Source organism: Mesocricetus auratus, unplaced genomic scaffold, assembly GCF_017639785.1.
Source record: "Mesocricetus auratus isolate SY011 unplaced genomic scaffold, BCM_Maur_2.0 Super-Scaffold_100022, whole genome shotgun sequence".
NCBI classification, from domain to species: Eukaryota; Metazoa; Chordata; class Mammalia; order Rodentia; family Cricetidae; genus Mesocricetus; species Mesocricetus auratus.
In genome coordinates this window covers 3,479,005-3,500,990 of record NW_024429203.1, presented here as the reverse complement: position 1 = coordinate 3,500,990, position 21,986 = coordinate 3,479,005, and the positions used below count along the sequence as shown (strand labels likewise).

Sequence of the window (21,986 nt, the reverse complement as noted above, 5' to 3'; positions counted from 1 at the left end):
ACCTGGGGAAGACGGCACACAATGCCTTTCAACGACATCCCAATGAGATGCTCTAGTGGAAACCGACAGCCAGCATTGTAAGTCAAAATGCAGACTTATGGCTGATCTGGTGAGAGCTGACTTTGTGGATTTGTGTTTCAGTTCTGTTCTAAATACTTTTATGTTTGGCCACCAATCATGCTGTACGCTGGGTTTTCTGATGTCAGGAAAAAACAAATACTAAGAGTCTAGAGGACCAAATACAAACACCTGTAGTTTCAGTCGTGTGCTTTTCCAAAAGGGGAAGTTTTTCACAATTCGGGGTGCATGATATCAGCCTTAGAAAATAAAGCATATTTGAAGAAGAAAAATGTCAGCAACTCCCAGGATGAATTACAGTGGATGTAGACAAAAATATAGGGGCAGAAATCCTCAGCTCTCTCTCTCTCTCTCTCTCTCTCTCTCTCTCTCTCTCTCTCTCTCTCTCTCTGTCTCTCTGTCTCTCTGTCTCTCTGTCTCTCTGTCTCTCTGTCTCTCTGTCTCTCTGTCTCTCTGTCTCTCTCTCTCTCTCTCACACACACACACACACACACACACACTCACCAAATAGTACATGTGTGACTGATGTGTTTCTATGCTTGAATTTTATATGATGCACTTTTATGGTTCATTAAATAGGCTGTTCAGGGCTCATTGAGAAAAAAAGTCCAAAAGTAATCGAATACTTAGTAGATTCACCAGAAGGTGTAAACACACAGGGAGGTATAAACACCTTGTGTAACTATAGTATCAAAGCCAAAACACTGACATGAGTGCTGTCCACACCGCTCACTCACATTTCACCAATTTCGACATAAATGTATTCGTGTGTGTGTGTGTGTGTGTGTGTGTGTGTGTGTGTGTGTGTGTGGTTTTATCACATGTAGATTGTTGTCACCAATCGACTTACAGAACTGTACTAGCACCTTCTATATCCCTCAGGCTGTTCATTTACAGCCACAATCACTCTAGTTCTTCTTGCATCCTCAATCCTTGGCAATCACAAATCAACCCTCTCTGTCTGTAATCTTGTTATTCAGGGATATTCTATTAAATGGATCACAGTTTATGTGTGCGTGGTGAAGAATGAAGCCTTTGAGAGTGGATGTGCTCTTGAGAATTTCTCTGAGCTCCATAAAAGTCATTGGTTTGAGGGCTTGTTCCTTTTCATAGCTGAGCAGTATCCCCTAACATAGACATACCACCGAATGTATGAACATTCATCCACTATAGGACATCTCAGCTCCTTTATTCATTTGTTAGCTAGCTCAACTGCCTTTGTTTTTCTTTTTTGCGTATAACAAATAGGGGTACTGTGCACATTTGTGCTCAGGATTTTGCTTGAGCACAGGTTTTCACTTTCAAGAGATAATTGCCTGAGAATGTACTAACCACTAAATGACAAGTGTGTACTCAGTTGTATGAAGAACTGTGATACTGATGTCCAGTGTGACTGAACCACTTGACATTTTTCCAGCAGTAATATATGATTTCCACTTCTTAAACATCACTTGGATTTTACATTTTTAATCCATTTTTGTGAGTAGCCATGTTTCATTATGATTTAGATTTTTAATTTTCCTGATAGTTAATAATGTTAACCATATTTTCATGTGCCTAAACGCCATCTGCACATACTCTCTGCTCAAATGTATCACAGTTTTTACCTATTTTCTAACTGTGGATTTTTTGTTGTGCTCAGAGATTCTCCCAGAATTGAGGTGCATTCTATTGATGGAGTCCATACCCCATGACTTCCTTTAGGGACAGTGCCTTTGATGTCAAGTCTCAAAACTAGGTCCCAAATATTTTCTTCTGCATGCTTTTTCTATCCATTTTTCCTTCATAAAATTTTACTGGTGGAATTTTCCCATGGTTTAGCATGGTAGTTAGACTGCAATAAACATGGCTTTAATATTAAAATTTTTCTTACTATGCAAAGGCACCAAGATTCATTGCAGTAAATAAAAGTATATATGCTTAATACTTAGCAAAAATCTTGGTTTGGGCTGTATTTCACATTTCACATGAAAGCCTATGATAAATTTTGACTTGATCTTTTTGCATAATTTATAAGGTTCTGGTCCAGTATACTATATTGCTTGATTGGTTTAATTTATTCCCTATGGCTACCAAATTGCTTCAGACAAAAGTGTTTTTAAAAAAGCTAGCTTTCCATTGACTTGCTTTGCTTGAATACAGTTGGGTTTATTTACGTGGGTCCATCTTTGGATCCCGGCTTATATCTCATTGATCTGTGTTGCAAGAGTTCACACTATTAGAAATACACCCATTCCTCCCATTTCTTTCTTGCTTTTAAGAATTGTTTCAGCTCATCTAAGTCCTTGACCTTTTCATATAATTTTTTGGAAAATCTCATTGTATAACACACATCTAATGGACCCACCCTTTTAAATGAGAAATTAGAAACTATTTACATGGGAACATTAGGTTTAATCCACACATCACCCAGAAGTCTCCTACAGTGGATTAAGCTCACAACATCTCTCAATATGAGGAAACATTTGTAGGAAGCAAAGGATTCATGGCACCCTGGGAGGCCTATAAAAATACAGATTTATGCAAAATTGACTTTCTCTTGTCTGCTGCCTCTTTGGCCTGGGCTCCCTTCTGGCAAGTTTGAGCTGTGCTTCACTGCCCAAGATGACTTCAGAACTGTGTGGCCAGCAAAAGAGGATCAAACCCTCAGAGCACATCTGCAGACTTCTCTGGAAGGTTGTGTAGCCCCTCTGACTCCATGTTATGAAGTTAGAGAGGATAATAACCTTTGCATATTTGAAATACAAGTGTGCAAGGGCATTAAGAGAAAAAGCTACCCGTTCTAGAAACTAGACGAAATTGATGAAGACCTTAAGCTGTAGGTAGGAGCTACAGAAGAAAATGCCTACTATTTGGCAAGAAAAGTAGTTTCTGAATATGTGATCATACATCCCATCAAAAGACATGGGGAGAAATCTCCACACGCAGAGTCACCGTGAGTACAAACTAGTATGCAAACCTAGCGTGGCCTAACCAAGAATCCCATGGCTGCTGAATCACGGGAATTATGGATTTTTGTTTGTCAACCATGGCTAACTTCAGGGCCCAAGCATTTGGGATAAGGAGATCTGTCCAGCTCTCCTTTTAACATCAGTTGCTATTTGCTCTGTAAATTCTGCTATCTTTCTAACAAGAGGCTATAAATACTCAACTACAGCTCAGAGTGCTTAATTTGCACCAGAGATTCTGCTTTTTATCCTACATACCAGATAAAACTAAATAAGATCAATGCTTGCCATATCTTTTCTATGTGGGCCTCCTTCACCTAGACCTGTGATATAAAACTGCACCGTTTAACCAGAATCACATGAATTCCAGGGGCTCCCAAGCCCTGAAACCCTGAACATCAGAATGTATAGAGGTAATGAAGAATGTGGATGCCCAGTGGAAAGCATTCAATGTTCATCAACGGATGAATGGTAGACAAAAAATGCTGTTTGTGTTATAAAGCCTTTGGGGCAATGAAGCAGTGATGCCTACTGCAACCTTACAGCAAGTAAAATAAGGCACTCAGAAAAGGACAGACTATTTGTGTGAGACAACTAAAATAGGTAAGCTGATGGAAGCCAGGAGTATAATAGAGGTGAGCAGGAACAGAGCCAATGGGTACAGAGCTTTCAACATGGGATAAGAATGCTCTTGAAGCAGATGGCGCTGGTGACTGGCAGTAGTTTGAGTGCATCCTTCTGAACTCTTGTGCTGAGATGGACTAAATAGTCTTAAGCTATATGTGCTTTGTCATGATACAGTGACGGCCCACTCATTGAGGGTGAGGAATTGGAGCCCGGGCATTTGAATATTTCACAAGCTGCATTCAGCAAGGCTTAGGAAGAAGTGGTTTCTCCAAGGCCAAGTAACTAGAAGAGGCAGAGTCAGGATTCCATCTTCATTTCCCAGCCCAGCCCCCTTTTCATTTGATCTCCAAAGAACTGAGTCTTTATGATTTTTCTACAGCCCCCAGACCACAGGCACAGAAGAGCCATGTCTTCATTCCTAAAAGTATGAAATATTAGCTTGGCTATTGCATTTAGCACCTCAGGGTGGCCTTGCATGTATGTAGAGGTTTGAAGTTGAGTCCATGTTCTGTATTCTCAGTCTCATTAGAGCAACTCTTCCACAGCTCCCCAAACTCAACAGAGCTAAACTCAAAGAGCAGCTCTGAGGATGCCCAGACATTCCAGAGCATTGAGAGAGCCGCTTCCTGTGTTCAGCAACAGCCAGCCAGGGCCCAAGCTTGTCTTCAGATAACCATCTCGAGCCCTTTAACCACCACACGACGGGAAACACAATGAGCTGGCCATGGCATAAATAACCTCACAGCAAGCAAAGAAGATGGTCAGGTTCACGAGCACACCAAGGCACTCTGTTCACCTTCATTGTCCTGTCCATCCTGTTCAACATCAGCCTCTCTCAAAGGGAGGTGCCCATCAGCTAACACCGGGTTCTGCCACAGCTGGTAACCTAGAATGTGTGACTATGAAAAAATTAACATGTGTCAGCTTCTAAAGAGACTGAAAGTGTAGTCTCTCATTGGAGCTCAGAAAAAAAAGCTTGCTATTGCAATCTGATGCTTATTTAAGCATCTATAACACAGACACTTGCTTGTGTTTCTCCATAGTTGGTTACATGTCACATACAGAGACACATTTTCAATATCCCAGTTGCCAAACTTAGGCAGAAAATTTTAAAGATCTAGAAAGAGGTTGTAGGGATTTCTATACCTTTTCCTGTGCTTCCTGAATATGCCCCCTAACTTTCCTTCCAAATTCCATGCTGAACTCTTTCCAGAATGTTACTCTCTGTGCAAAATGCCATTATAAAACCTCAGAGAATGCCAGGCAGTGTTGGTGTACACCTTTAATCCCAGTGCTCTGGAGAAAGAGGCAGGCAACTCTCTATGAGTCTGAGGCCAGCCTGGTCTACAGTGAGTTCCAGACAGCCAAGACTATACAGAGAAACCCTGTCTTGAAGAGAAAAAGAAAAAAGAAAAAAAGCAAGCCTCTGAGGAAATAATGCTTTGATTCCAAAGCTTTCTGATAGGCTCAGTACCCCCACTCTAAAACTGGAGACGGAAAGGAAAAACTATCTTGATGTGCTGAACATTTTGCTCTTCTGAGTGTGGACATCGCTAGCCTTGTAGAACTGTTTTGTTTTAATTAATTAAATTTTTATTTATTTTACAGCCCGACTGCAGTTGCACCTCCCTCCCCGCCTCCTGTTCTCTGCCCCTGCCTCCCTTAAGTCCCCATCTGCTCCTGCTTCACAGAACTGTTTTAAAGATACCTACAGAGAACCAGTCAAATGACAAGTGCATATTATATATGCCATTTTAATAAGAAAGCAGATAATCATACTAAATCACAGTGTGAAGGAAATATAAAGTCATAATCCTAGAAGAGTATCTAATAACCTTTCCCATACAATAAAAAACATACTTAGAGTCATATTTAGGTTATCATTAAGTGGGTGAGTACTGAAATACAGCGCACATGCTATCATAAAAATACACTTAGGTTGTGGGAAATTCAATGAAGAAACCTTAAAGATTTAATGACATGGAACTGGCTGGTTCCCTGTAATCATTTTTCTTTCTGAATTGTCCATTATTACTCTCTATCATTTTAACTCAACTTCTAGGTGGATCAGGTAATAAACTAATATGGGACGGTGGATCAGGTAATGCACTACCATGAGGTCAGGTAATGCACTACCATGAGGTCAGGTAAAACACTAACATAAGATCATGAAATACACTGCCATGAGGTCAGGTGATACACTACCATGAGGTCAGGTACTACACTAACATGAGTGGTGTTATGAGCCATATACTGAGCTGGAAAAAGTACCATCTTTTCCTATTTTCACTTTATCTGTTAGTGCACTTCCTCCTACAACTAGTCACTTGATTGCCTCTGTGTAGCAGGCACAAGGGCAGAGCTGACGAAACGAGGTGAAGCAGTGGGAGGAGGAGGGGTTCCTGCCAGCTTAGTGAGTGCTCCAGAAAATAAAAGTGTTACAGTGATAAAGGAGAGACATCCGGCTCTCCACCATGGAGCTATGGCTGCCAGGAAACAGTGCCTGGAGGGAGAGCTGCAGAAAAGCCTCCAACTAGGCCTGTGATGCATGTGGAGAGTAATCTCAGCAGAGTGAACACTGTGTACAGAACTCCCTGGTGTGAACCAAGTACAGAACACAGACGAAAACTAAAGACCGTCTCCTATAGGAAAACCAACGACCACCTCCTATAGGGAGAAAACTAGAACTAGAGAATGTCTGAGGAGTGAGCGGGGCCAGACCAAACGAGCTTTGTGGTCAGGCTAAGCAGAGGCGAGGAGGGGACCAAGAATAAGCATTTGCTAGGTAGGACTGAATCCACAGTCAGTGTGGACTGCCTTCTAGCTGTGCGCACCATTCTGCCCAGGTCCTTCCCATGCACAGGTCCAGTAGCTGCTCTGGGTGTGGCTGGCAGAATGCTAAGATGGGCATCAAGATTTCTGTCCCTGGATATACATCCACATTGTGAAACCCCTTCCTTGAAAGTGGGCATACATTGGAATATGGGGGATATCACCCTCGTCATTAGTATATGTTACCAGACAGGAGGAGGAGAAGGAGAGGGAGAATACACAGCTATGATTAAGTTCCCTGATCACATTAGTTTCGTGTGTGTGTGTGTGTGTGTGTGTGTGTGTGTGTGTGTGTGTGTGTGTGTGTTAAGCAAGCAACCTACCACTGATACATATTCCTAGCCCTCCATTTATTTTTACTTTGAGACAAGGTCTCATTGAGTGGTCCAGTTTAACTTTAAACTTACTGTTTAGCTGAGGTAGGTTTTGAACTTCTTTCCTCCTGTCTCAGCCTCCAAGTGACTGCAGTTTCAGGCCTTCCCACCAGCTCTGCTTTTCTAATCAGACTTTACTCAATTCACTTGACATTACCTTGAGGGAACCTGACCAGTCCCTGTCAGTCCCTGTCAGTGAGCCTACAAGCCACAAAGGCACTCTACTGCTGTCCCTAAAGAAGGGGATCACTCCACAAGAGCAAAGGAATTTTTCTGACAACCATATGAATAGAGAAGAGGACTGCGAGCCTCAGACAGGAGCCCAGCGCCTGCTGACACCTAGACCACAGCGTCTCCAGGGCCAGCAATGCATGCCTAGGATGTTAGCCATGCAGCAGTGAAAATGAGTGTGATCTTAGGAGGCTGAGACTGCCATAACCCGTGCGCATTATTGAAAACCTAATAATTTTAACACTAGCAGCAGTAGAAGTAATCTTTGGCTGCCTGGCTGCGCCTAGAGACGACATCTGTGCTCTGGTAAGATGCCCACTCTTTCTTAATAAGGGGATCGGGCCGTTTTCCTCTTCTTCCCCGATGAGGAATGTTTCCCGTTTGTCCCATGTTAGGAAGGTGAAAACAGATGCACCTGAACTCATGCAAGCTTAGAAATCTGTCTCCTAACTTAAAGGCAATCACAATCTCTAAGCAACCTACTTTCCCAAATCCTCTAAAAGCTGTGGGGTGGGGGAAGTCCCTGAGAAAATGGATTGAGACAAGTTTAACAGGGAAAACTGATGTCTTAAATTTCTTCACCACTCTTAGCAACTAAAGCAGATTTCCGTAAAGTGCTATTTTAATGTTAACAAAGCTCTTTTAAACAAATAAGGTCACTTTTACTTTTAAATGCCAAAATATCCTGGTTTCTATTATAGGTAAATAGTATAGTATATGAATGACAGCATTTAATACATCTTTTTTTTTCAGTTGTAAGGAAAGAAGAGAGAAAGAAGGCCTTGGAGGTTTTTGTTTTGGTTTGATTTTTTGTTTTGTTTGTTTGTATGTGTGCTGTTTTCTTCTTGTCTTTAAAGATAAATAGCAAAGTCAACTCACATTTCTGAAGCTCCATAAAATGATTTCCTCACAGATTAAAATATATATGGATGTCTAAGAGGCCCACCACAAGTTTTCCTCAGCTCCAAATCACAGTGAAGATAATAGCATTGAAAGTTGAGTAGCTCAGTGGTATGGAGGTGATGTAGTGTTCCAAGATGTTTTAAGTAGCAGGTAGCATATAAACCATGAATAGCTGGAAGTGGAGCTAGTGGAGAATTCTGTATGACTAGACAACACACACACACACACACACACAAAGAGAGAGGGGGGGGAGAGGGAGAGAGGGAGAGAGATGAGTATTTGGTAACAGATATCATCTCCAAGAAAAGAGACAGGGTGATGGGGTCAAGAATAGGAACAAAATTTGCTTATTATACGTAAGTTTATAAACTCCTAATGTATGAATTCTATTAAAAAATATTTGAGCTGGGCCTGTTAGTGTATGTATATAGTTTCCCAGAGAAGTAAGAGATCTGTGTGAATCTGTGAGCCCAAGACCTGCTTGAGGAACCTAACAGGGTGCCACACTGTGGGTGGGAGTGGGGGACACAGCTATGAAAGCAGACACACTCAAAGAAAACTCATCTCAATTGTTTCCCTGGATCATCACTATAAAAACAAACAGCTATGGCTACACTTTCTTTTTTAAGAGTTGCCAAAATTTCCCAGTGAGCAACAGAAATCCACTGCTTCTTCAGCCACAAGTTGTTTTCAGTCACCCGCACAAAGCTGCCCTGCCCACAGACTTCATTTGAAACTGTTGGTCCACCTCAGCCAGCAAAGGCCATGAAGGGAGAGGCCATCAGCAAGGCAAGCGCTGCCAACTCTCCATGACTCTTATCTTGCAGGAAGTGAGAAGTCCCAAGAAGGAGGGACAAAACACTTGGCCATGTGAATCCCCTTATTAAGATAAGCAACTGTCAGCAACCCATCCACGCAGTCAGAATAGTCCTAACCTGCACCTCAAACCCAGTACAATGGCATCTACAAAAATCCAAGACTGACACTGGTCTTCTCTTCCAAAATCCTTTCTTAAACCCATCCACAGTACAGTCTCAATAGTCAAGAGATGGACCCTTGACCCAAAAGCAAGTCCTTCCTTTAGGACTGTAAACCTTGAGCAAGCCCTGTCTAGGTAGATCACATACAATAACTACCTGGCAAATTGGTCAGGTCAAGGTTGAAGGGAAACAGAAGGTACATGAAGCAGTGCTCTTTGTTTAGATAACTGTCAACAGATGGCTGTGGTTACCAAGCAACTTGGCTGTAGGAAACAACCCATGCATATCTGCACTATTTGAGCAGCAGCCCATAATCAACAGTGCTCAAGGTAATGCTTTTAGTCGTGACCTTCTTTGACTCTGGCCAGTAACTGGTCAAACAAAAGAACCCAGTTCCTCATGATTCCCAGTCATGTAGCACTCTCATGCATCGGAAGCTAGTGGTGCTGGCTTGAGGTGCAATGCTCTATCTCATCCCTTCGGTCTTAGTTATGCGTGATGAAGAACCATGACCAAAAGCAAGCTGAGGAGGAAAGTACACATTTGGTTTACACTTTTGCATTGTAATCCATCATCAAACACAGTCGGGACAGGAACTGAAACAATGCAAGACCCTGGAGGCGGAAGCTGATGCAGAGGCCATGGAGAAGTGCTGTTTACTGGCTTGCCCATCATGGCTCGCTCAGTCTTATAGAACTCAGGACCACCAGGGACAGCACCATCAACAATGGGCTGGGCCCTCTCCCATGGATCACCAATTAAGAAAATGCCTTACAGGCTTGCCCACAGTCCTATTTTCAATTAAAGTTCCCTCCTCTCAAGTAACTTTAGTTGTGTCAAGATAACATAAAAGTATCCAGCATACCTTACTTTTCCTTTTATGAGACATCATAAGATAATTTTTAATCAAATATGAAAGTTAAAAATAGAACACATGGCCTACAACACACCAAAAAGGTGACAATGCAGAGAAATCACAGGCCAGACTGTGGAAAATAAAAACTACCTAACAAACCATACCCCATTATTTTCCAACTTTCATAAAAGCATTGTGGGCAATTAATATGCCATGGGTTCTATGAAGAGAGAGGATGGAATTTGACCTATAAAGTTTGAAACACACCTTATTCATTTATGATTCACTAACATATATTCAGATAACAGATACATTATTGTTCATGAAATAACCCCAAATTAAAGGGTGATTTCAGTCCAAGTAAATATGGAAAAGCTGCCAAACCCATCTGCCTGGCTCCCAGTGATCTCATCTGTTTTCATCAAACAATATTAGGCTTTCTCAAATTAGGTTCATCTTTTGCCTAGTTATTAGTCTATTTAGATACAAAAATATAACCATTATTAATAAGAAGAAAAACAATCTTGAGATTGTGCTAACACGCTTCGCTTGCTTGAGAAATAATTAGTTACAATTTATTTACTTTTGCTTTAGGAAATATTCTGGGTTCATAAAAGTTTAAGAACAATTAGTTAATAGCAGCAGCATCCATAACTACCTGGCAAGCAGCTCAGCAAACACAGTCGAGTTAACAGATAAATGGGAGAGCCGATGATCTGATCAGAGTAAGTCAGGACTGCGCGTACATGAAGTGCAATGCACACTGGCAGAGCCTTTCTCAGGACGCTTGTGGGAGAGGAAATGGTCTCACTCCTGCCCTCCAGCAGACCTACTCACTCATTTCTCTTCAATACCCTTTAGAGAGGAACAAACTCCATGCTAGGATCATGCCAAGTTACTTTTTTTTTTATTCTGGCCCTTCCTTTCCCCCAAGTAATCATCAAACAAAAATTATTCCAAATTAGGAGGAATTCAGTAGGCCTGGAGGGAAGCCTGGGAGCTGGTGTTTTAACAGGGGTGATTTGGGATGAGAATAATTTTGAAGAACTACTCCATGCCTTCATGTAGACCTTAACCTCATGAGGGAGTCAACTGCAGACTAGTCCCCTGTGGCTACCACTAATTTCTTCTTGTTTGCAGAGATGCACTACCTACCCCAACATAGCTCCACAGGTGTGCATTGGAATCCCTTGTCCAGCACACATCCTAACTCCTTATCCAGAAGCTGACTCCTTTCCTTTCCTGCTTGCTCTAGCCTGCCATCCTGAGTTACCCTCCCTGCTAGCTGGCTTGGAGACAGGACATCCTTCGCTTTATCTTTGGAAAAAGAACTCCGTGGCAACTGGATGATGTAACTTGTCCCAGTCATCGGATACCTCAGACAAAAAGTAATAAAGAGAAATCGCCTCACTATTATGGGACCCCTGGACAAGCAGTAACAAGCTAGTCTGGTGTCCAATAATGGGGGAAAACAAGTGTCACTGGTGTGCCCTAGAAGATAGCAAATGGGGGGGAGGAAGGCCTTAAAATTCTAATCCACAGAGATCTAACAGTGAGATATTACAGCCCTCATGGGTCTTGAGCAAAAGCTCTTGGAAGATGTAAGCAGGGAAGTTTTCAGAACAAAATGATCAACATTTCCAAAATGATGTTTTCTCATGGAACAATGTCCTCACTGGAGAGCTGAGTACCAGATGAGCCCCTAGCCTGTAGCAAAGGTTAGCAATCACTCCTGAAGACCCATAGAGAATGGGCATGACCATTGGGACCCACACACGAGTATCAGAGTCTCTAGTTAGTTATAAATGGACCAAGCTTTGCTTAATTTCAAGTGAATTACACATCTAAGTGGCCCAAACACATGAAGAACTCATAGAAGCATAAAAATAGAACAATACATGGAGTTTTGTAATGGTTTAAATGAAAATGGCCCCATAGATTCATATGTTTGAATGTTTCAGCCCTGGTTGGTGGAACTGTTTGAGAAGGATTAGGAGGTGTGGTCAGTCACAGGAATATCAGCAGGCCGGATAACCCCTCTTTCCTTCCATAGCCTGTATTCTAATTTTAGCTAATTCTAGAACTACACTTCTGCATGCATGAAATAGCATATCACAACTCCCCTTCCTCCTCACTTACAGACAAATGACTTAAAAATTCTTAAGGGAATGCCTGGCCTTTTCCTAGACCATTTAGTATCATCCATTATAGTAGAACCTATATACTCCTCCCTAGGCCTGGATCCCCAGATCACTGTCCTCAAAGAACTATAACACATGCACACAATAATGCACCTTGGCTGTCTGAAAAAGCTAAAATTCTAAACATTTATCAGAAGAGAGATGTCCAATGAATTATTGCACATCAATTCTGCAGAATCCATACAACTGAAAAAGCATGGATTGGCCTGGGAAAATTCCTAACTCACCATATTATTGAGGTTTTGAATGCAAACTGCAATGGCATATGTACTCCTTTATTCCATTTCTGTACAAGGAAAACACACAGGCAGAATTACATCATGAAAACCTGCAAACATTCATTTGGGGATGATCAGAAGAAATTGGTAACAGTTGTTTCGGAACTGGGTGGGATCCGATCAGAAACACTTGCTTTCCCTTTCCTGTTTAAATGCTTAGTATGCTAATGAATTAATGTGCCGGTTATCCAACTGAAGTTAAAAATTCAATATAACGATGCTAAGGAAACAAGTGAAGACAGCCAGGAAAGAAAATGAAAAATAAAAATGTCCCAAAAAGTGATGGGAGGTGGCTAGTTGGTTTTGAGATTCAAGTCCCCCCACATCCACTTATTCACACAATTGAGTAACTAAGAAAGACCTTTGACATGCATTCACCAGCATGCCAACATCTGAGTTAGATTTTCTTGGTCATTATGGGCTGTTTGGCTTTGGTTCTTATGTCATCATTCTAAAAGTTTCAAAGTGGGAAGGGAGCAAAGGGTCAGAGAAAAACTATGGCCTCCCAGCTTCGCCACACATTCCCCACACCAGAAGTGGTTGATAGGGACAGATGTTCACCCTCAGCTCTGAAAGGTGAGGCTCTCACTTCCTCTATTCATGTCCTTCTTCTGGGGCCAGGGGTTGTCCAACCTCAGCCTGTATTGGGTGGGGCAGGGGGATCTCAGTGGAAGCTTGAAAACATAGACAGGAATTTAGACCCACAGTTAAAGCTATAGCATCTCTGGGCTAGGAGGTTGGAATACATAGTTCTGTCCCCATCTCTGCCATTTACCAGTTCTGGGATGCCAAGCACATCAAGAAAAACCCTCAGCGTCACCATTTTTCACGACACAAGATGTGGCTCTGACATCGCAGAGTGAGAAGTCAGTACCTCGCTGCAAGCAAATGCTTCCTGGGTACTTTGTGCTTCCTGTTTTGATAAGGAGGGCAGTCTTTGTAACTCATCATCACTACCAGGTAAGGCCCCATAATCTGCATCTTAACCAGTCTTTGTCTGCTCCCCTGGCTCCTGAGGGACACACATAATGCTCATGATCCTCTAAAGACAAAGAATGTCAACAAGTGATTTACTCAAGGGCCACTCAAACCACCAGGCAGCTTTTACGACTGTTTCATCCAGTTAGCAACGCCTGATTTCAGCTTTCCGTGTGTGGTCGAGAGGTTCCGTCCAGGAGGGCGGAGAGCCTGCTCCTCTAGGAAGACTGAGATTCACGCCCTGCACCCATCTCTCAGGATGCAGGGCCTTCGAGGCACAGCACAGTCATTGCTGCATCACCGCGTCGCCATCCGTGTGCTAATTCACACGAAAAGTGAGGTGAGATGTCTCAGTCTGTGATGAGAAAGCTCACTGCACTTTGCATGTTTCATGCATTATATACAGGATCTGCGTGTGAATTTCAGCCACATTTGTAGTGTTCCCAGTCAGACTGAATGTTTCGACTCTGATCCCGTTTTTTGTCTAAATGTCGCTTGGTTCTAAACTAAGGCATCAAAGTTCTGCATTAACCATCACCACTGTCATTCCAACTGAGTAGAAAAGGGCTGGGACCTCAGTGTTAGCTTGGGGACATCCTTTGGAGGCCTTAGCAGGAGCACAGCTACCACATCTGGTTTGGGACTTAGACTACACGTTAATGACCCATTATTGTTTTTCCCAAAGTTAACACATGGTACCAGAAGGCTACTGGAGTTTACCAGGTTCCTCGGGAGGCCAAAGCCTGATGCCTCAAGGCTAATACTGAGTTGTGTGCTATGCTCAGGGCTTCTCTTACACTGTCTTTGGAACCATCATTTCTCCACTCTGCAATGTTCTTTGCTTCAGCTCCTGTCTTTACCCTGCCCCAAAGTTTAATACCTGGTATATAATAACAATGTCCAAAATGACCAAAAATGTTCATACTCTCCCACAAAAGAATTTCATGGACCTACTAAGGATAATATAGTTGAATAAATAGGTATAATAAATTATACCTTAATGTCAAGCTGGAAAAAGTAAAAATACTGCAATACAAAGGCTAAGATGGAGAACTGGGAGAAAAAAGAGAGGCAGAGGAAGGGGCAGTAACCAAAACCAAGTAGGTATGAAAATATAAGGGAACTTGCTACTTTGCAAGCTTATAAAAATATCCATATCAATCATGTAAACACTTGGACAGAGAGAAGTGAGCCAAACAGTAACAGATTCCATAATAAACACAGTACAACTGCTCACTTTTGCAAAGGGAAATGATGAGTAAGTTCTTTCTTTCCACAGTTTAAAGTTTCTCCTGCAACCAGAAGTTATGATTCTAACCAGAAAAACACAATGAGGTAAAACACTCACAGTCTCTAGTACTTGGGAACAAAGATAACTATGTTCCTGAAAGCCCATAGAACCTTATTCTAGCATAGAGGAACTATATTGCGCATGCCTCTTTAACTTCTATCTCCTAGAACTCTGGAAAGAGAGGATCATGCAGAATCACTCAGGAGAGTCCTCATCAGGACCTGTGGAAATCCTGACTTCCCCCCAAGTACCCAGAGGCCACTCTCGGAACTCTAGGTGCTGAACTCTCTGGTCTCTTCTTGAGTGTACTGTAGTCTGCTCAATTCCAATAGAATGTCCTGGAATTGTGGTACCTTGGGTATCTTTTCCCTTGAAAGATTAGGATAATTGGAAGATAGAGTGAAGACAAATGAAGCAGATGGACAAGGAGTGAAGGTTACACACTTCTGAGATTACAAAAGCCAGGAATTCCTTTGAGTACACGGGATGTTGTATATGTAAACAGCACCACTCCCTTGTCTACAAGACCATCCCTGAAAACCTGGGAGCCAAGACAATGGAAACAGAAGTAGAAAGTAGACTCCCAGAGGCTGGAGACAGAAAGACAATACAAATAGATCAGTTATTGAGTGTACTGATAATGTTAGATGGAAAGAGTATGTTCTAGTATTCAACAACAGCATGATCGAGTGACTGCAACTAGCAATAATTGATTGTCTATTTCAAAATAAGTAAAGGATTTTTAACATTTCCAACACCAAAAAATAGCAAATGTGTCCACTCCCACCTCTCATATCCTCAAACCACAGACATCTGAGGATGCCTGTACCTGTGCCCCTAGTGCTGTCTCAGGGAAGGCATCCCCTACCTGCTAGGACACTAATACTGTCAATTAAATACCTTTTCTGGAAGTCTGTGAATCCCACCAATCACTCTCTGGTTCTTGCTTGTACTCCAACTTCAACTTCTGAGGAACTACATCAAGAACTTTCTGTGGGTGATTTATCTGTGCCATTAGAAGCCATCTTACTACAGCTGAGGTAGGACCACATCTGATATTTCAACTGAACAACAGCAGTGAGTAGCCCGAGACTGAACCTCAAACACAGAGCAAGTATCTGACAAGGCATGAAGAATGAACAAAACCCTATTAAATGATGAAGTAATGGACCATGGACCACTAAAGAAATAAAAAAAGGAAATTTAAAAAGTCCTAGAACTGTATGAAAATGAAAACACAATATATCGCTTCTACTAAAACCAAGAACATGAAACAACATCCATCTTCCCATGTTCAATATATAGAGTGAAACCTCAACTACAAAAATAAAACAAGAGACGGAGACAAAAGGCATACAAATAGAAAAGGAATACATTAGAGTATACTTACTAACATATGATTGTATACATAAAAGACTCTAACCCCTCCACCAGAAAACTCCTGCAGCTAATAAATACTTCCAGCAAGATGGCAGGATATAAAATTAACACACAAAAGTCACTACTGCTCCTGTATGATAGAGACACTGAGAAAGAAATCATGAAAACAATTATTCTCACAATAGCCTCAAAAAAATCTTGTAATAAAGCTAACAAAGGAAGTGAGAGACTCTCATAAGGAAAACATTAAAAGCATTAGAAGGGAACTGAAGAAGATACCAAAATATGGAAATAACCCAGAATCTTATGGACTGATAAGATTAACATTATGAAAGTGGCTAACGTGCAAAAAATAATCTACTGATTCAATGTAATACCCATAAAATTTGAATGCAATTCTTTATAGAAATTGAAGAAATCTTAAATGTCATATAGAAATGCACAAACATGTGCGCGCGCAAGCGCACAAACACACACTCAAAATGATTATAGTCGAAAATCATCCTGACCAATAAAAGAACTCCCGGAGATATAACTATAGCCGATTTTAATTTTCACTGAAGAGCTATAGCAGTAAAAACAGAATGGAACAGGCATGAAAACAGGTTCACTTCTGAACTGAATAGAACTGAGGAGCCAGACACAAGATCATGAACCTATAGACGTCTAGTTTCTGGAAAAGTTGTCAAAAGAACTCCAGAAGAAAGGACAGCCTTTTCAACAAACAGTGCTGGGCAAACTGGATAGCTACACGGAGAAGGATAAGTCCAGATACTTATTCTCACCCTGCACAAAATTCACCCCAAACAGATGGAGAAGTTCAGTGACAAGCCAATATTCTAAGTCTGCTAGGGGAAAGCGTAGAGCACGGGCAAACGTACGGGCTTTCTGAGTAGGGCTGCACTAGCACACGAATTAAAGCAATAGCTGAGCACAGGACTGTATAAAACTAAAGGGCTTCTCTACACCACAGGGGGCCATCGCCAGAGTGGCGCAGAGCCCACAGAGCTATGTATCTGACAGAGAATTACTGCCTGATGCACAAAAACAGTCAAAACACTCAACATCAGGAAAACAACCTAATTTTAAAATGGCCTGTGAAACTGAACAGGGAGAACTCAAAAGAAGACACGCAAATGGCTAAGAAATATCTTTTTAAATATTCAACACCCTTAACAGCCAGAGAAATTCAAATTTAAACTACTTTGAGATTTCACCCTAACCCAGTGAGAATGGCTACATGTTAAAAAAAAAAAAAAGGAGACAAATGTTGGACTAACGATGCAATGAAAGAGAAACGTTTATTCACTGCTGGTGGCAACACAAACTGGCTCAGCTACGACGGGAAGGTCCTCAAAAGGCTGCAAAGAGATCCGCCATAGCATCCAGCAATACTGCTCTCAGGGATATTCTCAAGGAATTCTATATTCTGTTCTAGAGATACTTGCTTGTCAATGTTCACTGCTGCTCTGTCCACTACAACCAGTAAATGAGACAGCTTAGGACTCTACCAGCTGAAGAATGGACAATGAAAATGCATGCACACAATAGAATGTTATTCAACTGTGAAGAGAAATAGAATTTACAGGGCAATGGACAGAGCTTGGAATAATCATTGTGAGTGAGGTAACTCAGACCCATAATGGCAAACACCACCTACTTAGCTCTCATATGTAGATCTTTAAATATGTGTGTTCAAATTGGAGAGCCTGTACAAGTCAGGAAACCAGAAAGGGGCATGGAAGGCAAGAGATTTTAAGGCAAGGGAGATGATATAAAACAGGGGGAAAGAGAAATAATAGGGCAAGAAGGGATAAGTGGAGTGGGGGATGGGAGGGCAGAGTGTAGGAGAGGATAACTGACACTTATTTCAAAGACACAGCATCTTAAAAAGTCATATGGAAACCTGTTTTAGAAGCTTCTTTACATATATTAGAGGGGGTGGACAGATGGCTCAGCCATTAAAGGCTGGGCTCACAACTATATATATTTAAAGAGCAATTTAATATTATATTCATTTGGCACTCTTAGTGGGATGCATACTAGTTCAAACATTATGAAAATCAGTGTGGAAATTCCTCAAAAAGCTAGAAATATAACTCTTATATGATCCAACAGGAGTATATACAACTCCTGTGTATCTACCCAAAGGACTCTGCAGATAGATAGGCAGATAGATACAAGATATATAACATAATAGATACCATATAATAATATATATTAAGAGATAGATAGATAGACAGACAGACAAGAGAGTTTAAATGGAGCTGCCCAATATGCCTCTCCAAGACACAAGAGACTATCAAATAAAATGTTTGGTATGGGATACTTCCTTTGAAACTGCAGGCAAGAGACCCCCAAAACAATACAGCCTATTAACATCGTTCCTTGTTACTCCCCACAACTTGACACTAAGACGTTCTTGCTGAAGACACCACATACATAAGTCTTAGGACATGGAAGAATCATGCTGACACTGATCTGGAAACATCACCCCACTGGCTAGCTTTCACAATGTGTTAGAAAGTGCTATGCACAGTATTGAGGAAAAGAAGAAAAGTAATCAATGGCCTCACTCAACTATAAACCCCAAAAGCTACAATAATGATCAGCCTGGCAAGATATGCCCTCTAATGTGGTAGTGACACAAATGTTATGGGAGAAATCGACCACTTTCTGAGAAGATTCACGATCTGCTCCACAAGACTGAACTCATAAATGGTAACATTAATGGAGCCAAGGGCTCATCTTTCTGACTAAGTTATAGGCCCTGGGGCAGAAACTACTACTATTGTTCTTCAAAGTAAATATGTCATTGATCAATAAATTCTCATCTTTATACCCAAATTGTAGTAGAGCTCTCTGCTGTCATCGTGAGTAACACAAAGGTTCACCACTGATCCAAGTGCAGAGAACAAGAGACTGTGGAGTGTTCAGCCCTAAATGATGGGACTTCTGTATCATCCCACGTCCTGCCAAGGCTCAAGGATCACCATGGAAGAGGGAACAGAAGGATTTTACCAGCCAAAGGCTGTGGAGAGCAGCTGCAATGGGCTCTTCTGGACATGATAGCGGGTGCTGTTGCACCTGGGAACGCACAGTAGCTAAGACTACACAAACGCCGTCATGGATAGGAAGGGGCCTACAAAGTTCCACTACTGGCTAGGCATCTATTGGTGGATACTGCAGGGGAGGGGTGCTCACAGTCCCTGGTAACCTGCCAGTTATCCTAGGCCCGCCCTACACACACACACACACACACACACACACACACACACACACACACACTAGGTAAACTCTGAGAGGTTTGTTGTTGTTGTTTTGTATTATTGTTTTTAAATACATCAAGTTGGAAGGGGAAATTTGTGGGGCAGGAGATAAGGGAGAAGTTGGAGAGAAAGGAATTGGGGGCCAGTTTTGACCAAAGTACACGATGTGTATGGAAGTCCCCAAAACTACAGTTTTTATGAGGAAAAAAATCAGTAATATTACATGTAATTAAATGTTTGAGGTGCCGGCCATGCTGATGCCCTAATCTGCTCATTACACACCCTACACACATCACATTGTATCTTAAACTATACAAAGATATTATTTATCAATTAAAATTAATAGTTTAAAAACAGTAACAGAAACATGGTCTCTCACAGTTGAAGGACCAGGAATGAAAAACTAAGGTGCTGGCCCTCAGCTCCACATGAGAAGCTCCCACCTGAGAAGAACCCCTTGCCTCTCCCACCTCCAGCTGTCCCAGATGTTTCCTCAAGCAGCATTCATTACTACAGCCTTTGCATTTTGGGGCCATGACCCTATTTTCTGTGTTTGCCTAATCTTCTTCATGTAAAGATACTCAGCGGTCACATTTGATGTGGGACCGCCCTACTCCAATATCACCCCTCTTTGATTGGACAATATCTGCAAAGACTATTTCTAAACAAGACAACACTTTCTGAGGTTCTGAGTGCATATGAACTCTGGGGGAACCTCCACCCCCACTCCCCGTGTACTGTTCTGACTTAACACAATTTCTGGAGCACACATCCTAAACCCCTGCTCTGAGTTTCAAGTGTGGCTACCCCATGCTGCCCTGTGTATTTCCATACCACACCATGTCAAGCCTCACTTCTGCCTCCTATGGGCAGGTTCCTTCACTAAAACGAAATGACAAAAATGGGACACACAACACCGCATGATCCGTGTGAACTATACACAACAGAGAGTTCCTGGGGCAAGTGTCAAGTGAGAGCCAGTGGCCCCGGGGTGCTGCAGCCCCTGGCCAGAGTGGTAGGAAAGACCTGGGCTAGAGCCAGCAGCAGGCGCCACCAGACGGCATTCCAGACCAGCGTGAGGGCACCAGGGCTGGGGCAGGAGACTTCGGGGCTGCCTCAAAGACGAGTGGGAGAACAGAGATTTAATTTGGGAAGAAAAAAAATTTTAATAGGAACCAAAATGATAAAATTTGGGTTTAAAGACTCCTCTGGCAGAGGAGGGCTAGACGAGTGTGGAGCCTGGAAAAACCAAGTGTTGAAACTTCCTGACAAAATACGCCCATGTGCATGTGTACAGATGTGCACAGGCGTCATGTTTGCATCTTCTGTGCCACGGCGTCTTAACAGCTTGCCTCGGAAAATGTACCAAATGTGCAGATTGGCTTGCATCTTCGGCCCCTCTCACCCTCTTCCTGGCGTCTCCCGCGCCAGCCCTGTGTACACGCACACGTCGGTTTCCCTCCGACACCCACCTGTGTCCCAGCCGAGTGCTAGAAGGAAACAAAGATGAAAGAGAGGAACAAGGTGCCTGAAGCAATAGCCACCAGGGCTGCGGCCAGGGTCAACTCACCTTTGCATCTCTCGCAGCAGGCGCCCCTCTGCTTGACGGCCAGCGCACAGTCCCGTGACAGCACAGGGCACTTCTCTCTCTTGCAAGTCACCTCTTTGTTCTAGGCAAAAAGAGACAAGGGACACTCGGGATCAACTTCACTCGGAATCCAAACCCACAGCTGCGGTTCACTCTTCCTATCCTGTCTTCAACTTGGCAAGAAAACTCCGAGATAGCTGATGGAATTTTTTCTTTCCCTGGAACAGAACCGTCCCCCAGGAATACCGGACTTTAGGAAAGTAACATGTTTTCAGAGATGGGGGGGGAGTTGAAAAGTCGACTTGAAATGCCAGCCTTGCCCAGATAAACCCGTGCTGAGGAAGAAGCTTTCTCCGGCTCCATCCTAAGGTTTCTCTTTAGTACACTCTCCAGAAATGATAATATTTGTGTAAATCATATTTTGCCCATTGGCTACCTAGGCCAAGATTGCATCGTGAGAACAAAAATATTTTCTCACAGCCATCCAACAAGCCTTAATAGTAGAGTGCATTAAAATGCACCAATCTAAAGTTCCAACTCAAATAACGACAAAGTTGAGCATTGAATCGGTTCAGTAAAAGAAAAAATAATATCCCACATGCCAAGCACAGACACAGTCCTCAGTGTTTTATAGCTGTGGGACAGCTGTATTACATTAGCACTTATGCTAATGAAAGTGTGCTGAGCATTTGCATCTTTGGTTGTATCCCGAAAGGTTAGCTGTTAAAATGCCTTAAAGGAGATCCGAACAGGACTGCTGGCTTTGCCTACACCGAGAGCAGAGAGGTGTTCTCCTGATCCCAAAACATGACCAACCAAAGAAGAGTCGGGTTCTAACAAAGGCTTATGATAGGCTATGTGCTGTGGCTGCTATTGTGATCTAAATCCTATGAGATACATTCTACAGTTAAGAAAACCAAAGCGCCACTCTGTGAAGGTAGTTGGCTTCCAGGTCTGAAGCAGCTTCAGTGACCCCAGGGAGAAGATTCCCTTTGAAGTCACAGATGTGCACCACCCATGCCCCAGCCTGAGGTGAGGCTGTGGCTCCTTAGAACCCTTATTTCCCGATGTGTGACAAGTTGGGGAACCACAATCCCAGCTCGCTCAGCTTGGGGCATGCCTACAGCTCTCTTCAGAATGCGCTCTGGTGACCTTAAGAAGAGCCACCTGTG

General features: G+C 42.4%; 1 protein-coding gene across 3 annotated transcripts in view; it reads right to left on the bottom strand.

Annotated features, from left to right (window-relative positions):
• Positions 1–21,986, bottom strand: part of Bmper (BMP binding endothelial regulator) — a 251,492-nt gene that overhangs the window by 201,409 nt on the left and 28,097 nt on the right. For all 3 annotated transcript variants that reach the window (XM_040729927.1, XM_040729928.1, XM_040729929.1), the window contains exon 3: positions 20,797–20,896. In XM_040729927.1, the coding sequence (XP_040585861.1) occupies positions 20,797–20,896 (100 nt within the window). The remainder of the gene's footprint in view (positions 1–20,796; positions 20,897–21,986) is intronic.